General features: G+C 34.8%; 1 protein-coding gene across 1 annotated transcript; it reads right to left on the reverse strand.

Annotated features, from left to right (window-relative positions):
* Window positions 1-3,312: 3,312 nt before the first annotated feature.
* Window positions 3,313-4,176, reverse strand: LOC134238774 (uncharacterized). Its single transcript, XM_062720893.1, has one exon. It carries the CDS (start codon window positions 4,174-4,176, stop codon window positions 3,313-3,315), a length of 864 nt encoding a protein of 287 aa, XP_062576877.1.
* Window positions 4,177-12,984: the final 8,808 nt, after the last annotated feature.

A 12,984-nucleotide genomic window follows, 5' to 3' on the forward strand; every position in this document is an offset into this window, starting at 1 on the left:
ACTCATGTGCAACAATTGCTAACTTGAACAAGCAAAAATAGAACAAAATTCAGATTACAAACATTATATAATTATACATGTAGTTTTGAATTTGATTCAATCAATTTCATTTTAAATACTCTTGAGCAACATGTACATGTAAATAGATGCATGCATAATTATTTTCAGTGAACATCCTATTTTAAACTTAAAATGACACAAAAAATTTAACTTAATTATAATTATGTACAGTACACATCAATCATAGTATTATTATCCAATAGTTCCATTTCCAGTAGAACATACATCCAATGTAAATGTCTAGTCAAAATTTTTGACTGCACTTAAATGAGTACTAGATGGATTAAAGTTGTCTTGGAGGCTTAAAGCAGATGTTTCTGCCTTGCTGAATTTATGAGTGGCATGCAGTCATACTTGGGTGTAAAATAATCCAGTGGTCATAAGAATCATAATCAATTCATCCTGTTCCAATCTTTTTCCTTGCATTTCCTTTAAATGAGTGCCTGGACATCAGAACTCCGTCATGTATACATGCAATTAGCTCATGCAGCTAGGGTCCGTTATTAATCTGCAGATCTTTTGATTCCAACTTTTATCTGCAAAAAAATTGAAGTTTAAGTTAGTATATTTTCAAAGTTCCATTGGTCATGGTCCATTGGTCATGAAAAACCAGTCAATATAGAAAAATCAAATGCATATACACCTCTTGCTCACCTATTGCTCATGTGAGGAAACTGAAATTAGAATAATCACTACCAATGTAAGGCTGTTCTTAGGTGAGCAAATTGAATAGACTTTTGCTCATGAGCATTGAGGTGAGCATAATTTTGCACATGTGCATTTTGGTTAGTATTTTCCTCCCTAACAAAGACTAACAATCTGCACATGAGCAAAATCCAGTTCTACCTAATTTGCATGCAATTCTTACTTAATTCTCATGTGAGTCTCATGAGCTGCTCATGAGCATTTGTTAGAATGTTTGGTACGGGTTGAACATCAAATGCATGGGCTCTTTTTAAGTATTCTTCTGCATATGCAACATCTGTAGCTTTTTAGTTAAAGTTGCTATATGTCTTTTTGAGAACATGAGTAAGAACATATTCTTTCAATGATCTCAAACTTTGATCCTCAAGTGAGTAGATTTTGGTTTCCTGTCATCCACAACCTCTCTAGCATGTTTTTAAGTAAAATTTTCACACAAGTCTACAACACTAACCACAACAACAAAATCGTTAATTCTGATCCTGAAAAAAATTCCAACTTATGGAGCTACAAAAGTCAATATTATTAAAGACAAGTATAATCTAACGAAGATTCAACTTTTTTCAATTTTAATTTTTTTCAATTTATGTGTCCATACGGCTGAGCCATGTCACAACATCAGATATATCAACTTTGATATCCAATATCGACTACAACAGACTGAAAGGAATATAGTTCATATTTTACCTTATTTTCGAAATTTAATGCGCAATTATCATATCCTAAATCTTTTCACCCCCACCTCCAACTTAAATCTAGACAACATGGATTTGCTTCTATCCTTACATGTAATGTATAATTTAGTTTTATTACAACATATCTCATCAGAATCACACTACTTCAAAATTGTACCATGTAATGCCATGACAATACTTTATTCTCATAAATATGGTGCTAGAAACAATGCACATTACTTAACAAATACAACTATATGACAATGTGCATGTTTGAAAATTAACCAAGAGAACATGTTAAGATGTACATTATATATACACTATAATATTATATTATAAATATTGCTCCCAAATTATATACAATGTCATCAACATGTTCACCCAACAAAACCCAGTGGACTTGTATACATTCATCAACTCTGTTAAAATTATTCAGAATAAAAAATGACTGAAAATATTTGAATTTACAAACTAGCAAAGTTTTTATATGTTAATTTAAGGTAGTATGATCACCAGGTTTGTAAAATTAGCAGTTAAATAATCAAAACTACTCATGAAAGTATCTCTGAATCCACAATGTTATGTAAATTTATCCACAGTATTTCTTTAAAGTTAAAGATTATAGTTAATCATATTATATATGTCAAATCTCCAATATTTTTGCTGGAAAAGAGAATTTGAATATCAGCAATACATTTTCTGATTGCAAATTGATCAACAAATATGATAGGTATCCGGGCATTCAGAGAAACTGCCTTGATTTTTATACTTAATTGGTATTTTTTATCTTCTATTTCTGTCATGTATTCTATAATACATAGTGTAAAAGGCTTTTGCTATAATTGCAAGGCACCACAAATCACTTCTTATTTCATATCATGCTAATAAGAGAACGTGTATTGAGCATACTGTATGTTTCGAAGTTGTACACGTTGTAAACATTGTCAATACTTGAGCACAGCTTTTGTACCAAGGAATAGTTACTTGAGTGCAGCACGTATATAACACATGTAGTATTTTATGTAGTAACCCATAAATGCATTAAATGCAACTTATTGAGCTGATTGCTCGATTTGTAAGTCATGTTGTTTCCTCACTGAACAGACGTCACAAAACATAGTTTTCCTGACCTGATGATTCTCGCGATGCTTTTCCCGCGCACATGCGCAGATCCAGCATAAACGTCAGTCCTTTATAAATATGCATGAGAACATCGTGTTCTTTTCCCGACCAGTACTTTTGTTAATACTGAATAATATTTCGTCGAATTGGCAAGAATGCTTCATTTTTGATAGCTTTTCATACTTCAGAAATTGTTGTTTGGCTTCAGCTGTGCAAAAATAATGTTTAACACGGAATACATATCTTTAAATAATTTCAGCTTTAAATGACTGTCTCTCTAAAGACAACATGAATGCTGTCAATGAGGAACTCATCCCTTTAACATCAACCCCGACTGTAATGTTAACATTTGCCTGAATAATGCATAGGGTTTCCTGTTAGAGCGTCTAGTCAACATTAAATGTTTTCTCCTGTTTGGCACGTTACATCTAATCCTAGCTCTGGAACTTCTAAGGTTCTGAGTTTTTTGCCCTATTCACAGATTTGTATTGTTTGTCAATATGTTATCGATCTCTGTTTGTTGTCTTCACCATTTCAGGTACAAGTAGGTATTCAGTATGCTGAAGAATTCACATTTGATAAATAGATAATTTTCAAACTTTATTCAGTGTGATATTCAGAATGTATCTCTAGTATTATTCATACGCAGGATTTAAAATGTCTAATCTATAAAGATTGAAATATAGTTATATTTAAAATATTCTCATGTACACTCAAAGAGTGTATAATGAAAAAGGCAATTGTTTTTTTTTTCTCACTGGAGAAACTTAAACACGGTCAGTGTGCCCTGTAGTTGTCCAACATAAAGATTTTCATCTGCACAAACACTATAGGGACCGTATATCCCTTGTTCGTGTGTGAGTAATAGAGACAAGAACTGACCGTCCTGATCAAGGAGGTGAACAGAGTTAGTGTGATAATCACACACCAGGATGTGACCGAAGACATCAATACAGATTCCATATGGACGGAACTTTGATTTCTGACCTTTGTAGGAGAACCTGTGTTGTCCTGATTTATTTACCACCACTACTCCCTTAGTATAGTCTGATGTACAGATATCTCCATTGATGTTTTCTGTGATGTAGTGTGGTTTACTATATAGTTTTCGCCCCCTGTTATCTTTTTGTATGTTCTGTAGTTCTTTTCCTGTCTTGTTGTACCTGGTGACTCTAGCCTCTCTATAACCAGTCATTCCCACCAGTAAGTCTTCGTTGATGTGGGAGGAGTGTATGCTGAGTGGGACCCAGACTCCAGTTTTAATGAACTCAGTGATATTGTTATCCTGTGTTATCCTATTGATGACTTTATTGACTATGTCTGTAAAGATCAGATTCCCGTCTTGTGTCACGGTGTGGTGACCTTCTTCTCCACCACTGGTTTTTATCTTCTGTATCACATTTCCCTGTAGATCTGTTTGGACAAGATTGCCATATTTGTCACTGATCCAGAGTCTGTCTGATCGATATGATGTTATATGTAATATGCCAAGGAGATCTGGTACATTGAACTCCCTGACTTTTTTGAGTGATAGAGGCTGTGTCTGTTTCTCTCTATCTTCTGTCATCTGTTGCTGGTAGAGGACCACCTCATGGTTCTTGTTTTCTAGACTTTTCATATGTTCATCTCTGCATTGTGTGCACAATTTTTGATGACAAGGGTTGCAATAAAACTCACATTTTCTATCACATTCTTCAGTGCCACACTCTAAAAAGAGCTGGACAGTGCAAGCTGTTTTAGATAATGACATCTGAAAATCATGATGTTCCTATATAGTAATAAGGATTTCTCATTTTCGCAGTGAATAACTTTATTGAAGTTATACCAAAAGCTTTTTTTATTTTTAAGAAGAATATTGATTAATAGTCAAATATCAACTATTTACTAGTACATCTTTGACATCGGTTTAAGTACGTACTGGAAATATAATTGTATCGTTTGATTTAATAAAGTTTTATTCCATAAAGAAAAATAATTATACAATTGGATCTTAAAATCCCACAAATGATCTCTCACAGTAAGTAAAAAGTTTCCATAAATACCGGTATAAAGATTTTTACGAAAGATATACATAATATAGCATAATTTCATTGTATATATGTTATATATTATATAAAGTAATAAGCTTTAGATAAATGATGGACATGATATTCTTTAATACTTACAATATATGTTCATGGCCTACAGAAACTTTAACCAAATATTTCTGGATGTGGTAGTTTGACTTAGTCGAACACGTAAAAGTTATCTGTAGTTTGTTTACTAGATGGAGAAAAATGAAATCACATGGGCTAATGTTAATAAACAAACTGTTGAGAAACAGAATACCACACTTATTAGTCCTTGTCCTGGTGCAACGCCGGCAGATATGACAGTCATATGATTTCTCCTTGAACGTTGAATTTTGTTAAATATTTGATTTTGTTGATATCATTCCATACTGGCGTGACCTGCATATTTAGAATTATCAAAACTTCTTAAAACTTATTGAGAAAGTCAAACCCTCTTTGAAAAATAAGTACAATTGTTACATTTAAACTTTAATGTATCACAGATGTCAGTAATGTCAGTTGTGTTGTCGATACAATGTCAGAGTCAATGGAATGGATAAGATTAAATTTGTTTGTGACGTATTAAGTTTTTAACTTGAGAAAGTAGAGATGTATTATTTTGTAATTAAATCCCGACATTGGTGATTTCAGTCATTCCGTGAGTTTGTTGTGGAGAAAATCCGTAAACTACCTGGGGACTACGCTATCTTCAATGACTTCATCATGAAAGAATGTGTGATTCTTCATCAACTGTTGACAGAATTCCGGTGTTGTAGCATAGACTTTCCCCCCGCATAGACTTTCCCCCCGGAAAAACGGGCCCGGGTTAGACTCCCCCCCCCCTGGGCGGAAAAAGCGCCCCAGTATAGAATTTCCCCCTTTGAACAAAATCAGTATAGACTTTCCCCCTTGGGGGGAAAAAACCGCCCCAGTATAGACTTCCCCCCCTTATAATTCCGGATTGCGTTTTTCCGGAATTCGTTTTGTTATGCATTTTGGTTTTGGTTTACTTTTTAAACGAAAACTTCCAGTTCTGATAAAAGCATGCTTTTCAACATGATTCAAAAGCGAGAAATTACAGGTTTGCTCCCAAAAAGTAACGCCTTGATACAAGTATTGAATAATATTTTGCGCATTACGGGAACTGATCAGTATAAGTTACAGATAAAGGAGTATATGTATGAAATTGAAGATATTCTGAAAACTAACATTCATTTTAGTGTTATACTCTACGATGTTGTACAGACGTTATTGGTAGGGTCAGTAGAATGTGTTGATGCCCCAGATTTTTTGCTTGACTTGTTCAGTGAGGTAGAAGAAAAACTTTTAGACTACACAATTGATCAAATATATATTCCAACTGAATATTTTATCTGTGTGTCAAAGTTTCGACTCCTACATGGTTTATATGGACTAGGAAACCTCGGACGTTTTTCGGATGCCCCCTCAACGGAGTAAAAATGGACGAAGACATGACAAATGTCTTCAATTACCTAAAATGTAAAGTATACCCTCCAAATGTATGTAAGGACACAAAACGAAAAATCAGATCGAGGAGTAAAGCATACGAAATAAAAAATGAAATATTGTACTGGAAAAACCAGAAGGGGGAGTTAAGACAAGTGGTCATTAATTTGTCAGAGAGAAAAAGGATCTTGGAAGACAAGCATGACAAAAACGGCCATTTTGGCCGGGAAAAAACACTGTGGGCCATATCAGAGATGTACTTTTGGAAAAATTTGTCAGGAGACGTTGAAGAATATGTCAATTCATGCTTGGAATGTCAAGAGGGAGGAGCTTTTAAAAAGTCGGATGCAGAACTTTTCCCCATTTCGATTGTTAAACCTTGGTATCACGTAGGAATGGACCTCATAACCATGCCAAAGTCGTCATCCGGAAATTGTTACATCCTAACATTAATGGACTATTTTACAAAATGGCCCGAAACAGCCGCAATTTCAAATAAACGAGCAGAAACTATAGCATTTGAACTCTTAAAGATTTGCAAAAGAACGGGGTTTCCCACAGTCTACTCTAGTGACCAGGGGAGAGAATTTGTTAATCTAACATTACAAAAACTAATCAACCAGTACTCTGGATCACAAAGATTGTCGTCGGCTTACCATCCCCAGACTAATGGTTTAGTTGAGAAATTCAACAGGACTCTGCAGGAGTCGCTAGTTAAAATTAGCAGCGCAGATCTGTGTGATTGGGACGAACATATTGATGATGTTTTGTTTGCCTACAGATCAACCAAGGTATCATTTTAAATTTACATTTAAATTTTGTTTATAATTTTACTAGACTAGTGATATAACTCATTCGAATAGATGAAGATCAAAGAATACATGGAACAAAATGGTTTCCTATAATTTGTTCGGCTGCACTTATAAGCACTCCAAAGTCAAATATGCTTTTAATGTAATTTCGGCTTAAACCTAGGGGGCGACAAATTTTAGAAGACTGTTTACTTTCAGAATGTTTAAATAATTTTACCAACTGTCAGTACTTTCAGTACTTTGATTTAAGCTTTGGAACTGTGCTTTTTAACAATATTAAAGCAAATTAATCTACATATTTTATTTTATTGTTTATAGCACAAAACGACAAAATATTCGCCATTTGAGGCAATATTTGGACGGAATGCATTTCCACAAAGAAAACAACAATCTGAAAGCGAGTATACTACGGATAATACAGAACCAGCTTTTGAAGAGGTGATCGAAAAGCTCCAAAACACAAGAGACAGCATTAACGAACAGATAAAAGAAAATGTTGAACTATCCCAAGCAAAGCAAAAAAAGTACTACAAAGACAAACGAGTACCGCTCAGACAATTCCATGAAGGAACAAAGGTATTTGTATTTAACACCCACAAATCAACAAGAAAGGGTGGTAAAAAGGAAAAAAAATGGTTAGGACCGTACATTGTTACCAGTGTTCTAAGCAAAGGGTGCGTTAAATTGAGAAATCTTAAAGGTTCTCTCATTAAGCGTTCTTACAATGTGAAACTTCTGAAGAAGTGTGTTGACAGAAAAGAAAAACTTCGTCTTAATGCTAACAACCATGCAGACATTGATCAGAAGATATCAAACAGTATCGGAGGGATAGAACGTGACGCTAATGACAAAGTCACAAATGCTGTTGAAGAAATCATTGATGTTGATGAAAAGAAAACAGATGATGGTGACAAAGAGGCTTCTGGGGATGACGACAGTGTCATGGAAGCAGATGCTGATGCTGCTGATGATGAGGTTCCTAGGGATGACGAAAGAGTTGATGACTATGAGGAGGAGGAAGAGGAGGAGAAAACAGATGATGATGACGAAGAGGTTTCTAAGGATGACGAAAGTGTCAAGGAAGCAGATGCTGATGTTGCTGCTGATGATGTTTCTGGGAATGGCAAAAGGGTTGAGGAGGAGGTACTTGTATCTGGAAGCTTTGAATTAAAAAATACGTTTTTTCCAGTTGATGCTACTTGGCAAGAAAACCAAATTTCAAAGCATAACGTTAATGTGTCTTTGAGAAAAAGACACCGTGGAAAAATAAAAAAAAACCTTTAGCAAACCATTGTCCATTAAAAGTTATGGAAGTCAGAGGAGACGGCAACTGTTTTTTTCAGATGTATTAGTTATGCTCTTACAGGATGCCAGGCCCAGCATAAAGCCATACGAAACTCTGTCGTGAAATGGATGAAAACCAATTCGGAGAAGGTGGAACGGCACTTTGTTACCCGCTATATTGACTGCTCTAACATGATTATAAACGGAACATGGGCAACAGAAGCTGAAATTCTAGCGATAGCAGCTTTGTTGAATACTGACATTCAAATCTATTGTCAGTACGGCAAATCTATTTATTAAATTATTATTATAATTATTAAAATTTGTTAAAGCGCTCAATTTTACATATAGTATGCAATCAATGGCGCTGTACATACAATAGCATATATACATATGATAAAAAAACAATGCATATGTTAAAATATCAAATAAAGTCTAAATGTTCACTGGCTGTTTAAATAAAATATACTAGTGTTCACAATAAATGTTATTTAAAAGCACAGGTGTAGTAGAACGCCTTGAGATGTCGTTTAAAAATATAGTAATCAGTTAACATTCGAACGTTTGTTGGCAACTCATTCCAAATCGAAGGTCCAGCTACCGTGAAAGACCTAGAGGCAAAAGTTTTGCGTCTTACGGACGGGACGTTCAATGTTTTCGCTGCAGGATTTACGGATCGAATGCCATATGATGATGTTCGTAAACTGAGCATTTCTTTAAGATACTGTGGGCTGTCACTGTCGTTAATGCACTTGAAGACAATGCATGCAAGTTTGTATTTAATGCGGTAGTGTACCGGTAGCCAGTTTAGTCGTTTGAGTGCTTCAGTAGAACTATCCGTAGACCTCAGCTTCAACACAAGCTTTGCAGCACGATTTTGCAACAACTGTAGTCTTTTAATGGTACACTCTGGCAATCCATACAAGACACTATTTGCATAATCTAAATGGCTAGTGACAAGGGACTGTACAATTTGTTTACACGAATCATCACTAAGATATTGGCGAATTTGTTTAATCAAGAACAAATTCAATGAAATTGTTTTGCATTTTTCACTGACAAATTTTTTGAAAGTTAAATTTTCGTCCAGATAACATCCAAGATATTTGATACAAGGAGATGAATTAACAACCGTATCCACTACATTAAGGGAAATGGAAGATGATAGAGATAACATTTGTTGACTGCCAAATAGTACAAATTCAGTTTTACTAGGGTTAAGTTTTAGTTTGTTCAGATTCATCCAGTCATTGATGGTAACCAACACTTTTTCTAAATTTGTTGTTACACGTTTCTCATCAGCGAAACTCTTCGGATTAAAACTGTCGTATGCAGAGTGGTCATCTGCGTAACCTAATAATGACACACCCGAATCTTTGATGTAATGTTGTAGCGTACTCGCGTACACGGTATATAACACAGGTCCGCATATGCTGCCTTGCGGTACCGAGAAGTTCAGACATCTAGGCTGTGATTTAGACGCGTTGATATGCACTTCGGCTTTCCTGAACGAAAGGTATGATTGAAACCAATGAAGAGCCACTTCAGATACTCCGAAAGTAGTTTCTAACACGTTGCTAAGTATGGCATGGTCGACTGTGTCGAATGCAGCAGAGAGATCCAATGCGACCAAGGCAGTAACCTCCTGTTTTTCCATTTTCCACAGAATGTCTGATGACAGTTTCAGGAGAGCTGTTTCGGTACTGAACCCTCTTCTATATGCACTTTGATAGCTAGGTAGTAATCTATTTGATTCCAGATATTTCATAAATTGGTTCAGAGCACATTTTTCCACAATTTTCGATATAAAACTTAAATTACTTACAGGACGGTAGTTTTTCAAAATCACATCTAAACCGCTTTTTTTCAACAGGGGTCGAACGAATAAACCAGATGTTAGTGATTTATTAACTATGAAAACAATTGTTGGCAATATCACATCAGAATATTGTTTTATTAATTTTGACGGGATTGGGTCAGTTGGGCAGGTAGTGGGCTTAGAACTTTTAATCACACGTAAAACATCCTCATCTGAAACAGGATCAAAGGTATTAAACTCTTGTGTACATTTAAGTCCGAAGATTGGGTCAAATTTTTCAAAATCGTCTAAACTTTTGCGAATGGCTAAAATTTTATCCATAAAGAAGGAACTGAATTCCTCCGCCAGTGATGCATCGCTGGCGTTAGGCGGCATAGGATTGCTGTTTTTTCTGCCAATCAATCCAAATATCAATTTATACATTTTTGAAGAATCATTTCCACATTCGGCTATGTTTGAGTTAATATGCTGATACCTATTGTATCTGAGATTTTTCCTGTAGGCTCGTTTAGCACATCGGAAGGCGTGGTCATTATCCGGGGTCTTGTTTCCTCTCCATCTTCGTTCCGCTGACCTGCAACGTGCTTTAAGGAGACGCGATTCTTCTGTAAACCATGGTAGGGAAGGTCGAATAGTAACAAATCTATGCGATGGGTAAAATATTCAAGCGAAACCCTTGGAAACTTCAAATTCACAAATATGTGTATATACTTAACCAACGAAAGTGGAGTTCATTTCAACTATGTAGAAGATATTTAAATAACAATTAAAATTCCCGACAAAGACATAGAATTTAGTTGAGAACACAGACACACATAAAAGTGGCTGAATTATTTTCAGAATTGAAGAACTATGAATATCAATTTATGTTTCTTTTAATACATATATCGCAATTGAATTTGATAGTTTTTGTTATCAGTTTTGCACTGTTTGGACTTTGCATTTTATTACAGTTTTGTTCTAGCAAGTGTGTTAAAAATGCTTTACTTGCTGTGAATTGTATTTGCGATGCTGATAAGTAATCAGTAATCTAATAAATTTTGATATTCCTTTATTTCTGTCATTTTTTTTTTTTTACAAATGATATGATTTACCGACTTTAACATTGTTTTATTTGCGAGAAAAAAAATCATAAATTCATCTGCTTCCTCTTTATTTTTTAAGCTTTAGTTTAAATTCAGTTAAGGCAGATGATGTTACAATCTTCAAGCACTGCGTTTAATTAAGAATAAAAGTATCAAGAGCATAATTTATAAAAACTGGCCTTGTTGTGAAAACTATATAGTTGCTTTGTTTAACGGAAACAAAAATCAACGTAAAAACATGGTGTACTTGTACGTGCGTTTAAGTGCGTGTTCTTTGAAAGACCAATTCATTTCTAACAATTAATATACCAATTTTTTTTATGCCAAAAATAAATGTAATACAGATTTGTTTTTCATCATTTTAGGATATCATATATATAATATATGATTTGCCAAAAAAAAAAAAAAAAAAAAAAAAAAAAACAATCAACAAAACAAAAAATAAAAAAAATTATCTCTCATAATTTTTATGATTATTTGAGTGATCATTAAATTTTAAAAATCAGTTGTAAAAATACAAGATTTAGAGCTCCAAAAATATGTTATGTAAACAGGGCCTGTGTCATGTTTTGATTACATGGATTAAAATACTAAAATATATTTGTTTAAAGTAGATAATTTCAATAAAGAGGTCAATTATAAATACTTTCAGACAGTTTCTAGTAATTTAATGAATTTCATTTTGTTATTAACATGACATTTCCAATATGTAAACAATAACGGGGCGCGAACCTTGTTTACGTTTTGAAGAACTTTTAGTTTTGTATCTCATTTGTTAATCAAAAAAGGATGTTCAAATTTTTGCTAATCATTAGACGATGCCTTAATTTGAAATTGTGAGCATTTAAATTAGTTTTGAAAATTCAGTTGAATCTGTCTATGCCCCTTTAAGTGCATGCATAATCCAAAATGTTTGCTTTAGTCATGGAAATAGAATCTAATATGAATTCATATAGTGTTCAAACATTCCTTTTTATGACACTCATTTATTTTTTATACTATAAATTAACAATGCTAGTAATGAAAATATGTGATTTTATACTGCACATTTGATAAGTTATTAAGAATACGGACAATACAGAAATCTAATAGCCGAACCAAACACGGTTTTTAAAGTAAAAAAAATGCAAGGAGGGGGAAAAAGCGTACTGGCATTCAGGGGGAAATTCTATACTGGGGCGGTTTTTCCTAGGGGGGAAAATCGGGCCCGGGTTGTTTCTTCCGAAGGGGAAATTCTGTGCTAGGCCCGTTTTTCTGGCGGGAAACTCTAACCCGGGCCCGTTTTTCCGGGGGGAAAGTCTATGCGGGGGGAAAGTCTATGCTACAACACCGGCATACACTCACTGTGAGTTTTTCCTTGTGTCTACCAAACACATTTCCTGTCAGAATACTCCAAGAAACTTCATGAACAATGAAATTGTTGAAGTGTAAAGATGGTTAACATACAGGTACCAGCAGGTTATTTCCTAAACTTTACGGAAACACTGTCTGACACATTGTATTCTGACGTCAACGTCTTTTGCTGAACTTGGTAACAGTTGATAAGGAACGTCTGTGAGAACAATGTGATGGGTGACCAGCTGAGTGACCACTACCTGTCTGCGGCCGATGACCTCTACCACTTAAGGATCCCTAGGATCTGGTGTAAGATGACCGGCACCACCGCCCCAGCCTACACCTATAAGGCCGCTCAGTGGCTTCGGGATCTGGAGGACCGCAGGAAACACTTTGAAAAGATCCTCAGCATGGTGGGTATTGTACATTTAAAGATGTGGGGGATCCATTGGGAGTGGAAATCCTTTTATGCAGATTTAGAAATAACTAACACTTTATCCTACTAAGTCTTTCATCTTTAGTTAAAAAAAATTAATGTTTTAAATAAGGATTATTTTTTGCATGTTACGGGGA

This window comes from Saccostrea cucullata, unplaced genomic scaffold, assembly GCF_032062105.1.
Source record: "Saccostrea cucullata isolate Sc308-1 unplaced genomic scaffold, CSIRO_AGI_Scuc_v1 ctg12913, whole genome shotgun sequence".
NCBI classification, from domain to species: domain Eukaryota; kingdom Metazoa; phylum Mollusca; class Bivalvia; order Ostreida; family Ostreidae; genus Saccostrea; species Saccostrea cuccullata.

Excerpts from the sequence above, each read along its gene's own strand:
- LOC134238774 (XM_062720893.1), bottom strand. The coding sequence starts at position 4,176 with ATGAAAAGTCTAGAAAACAAGAACCATGAGGTGGTCCTCTACCAGCAA.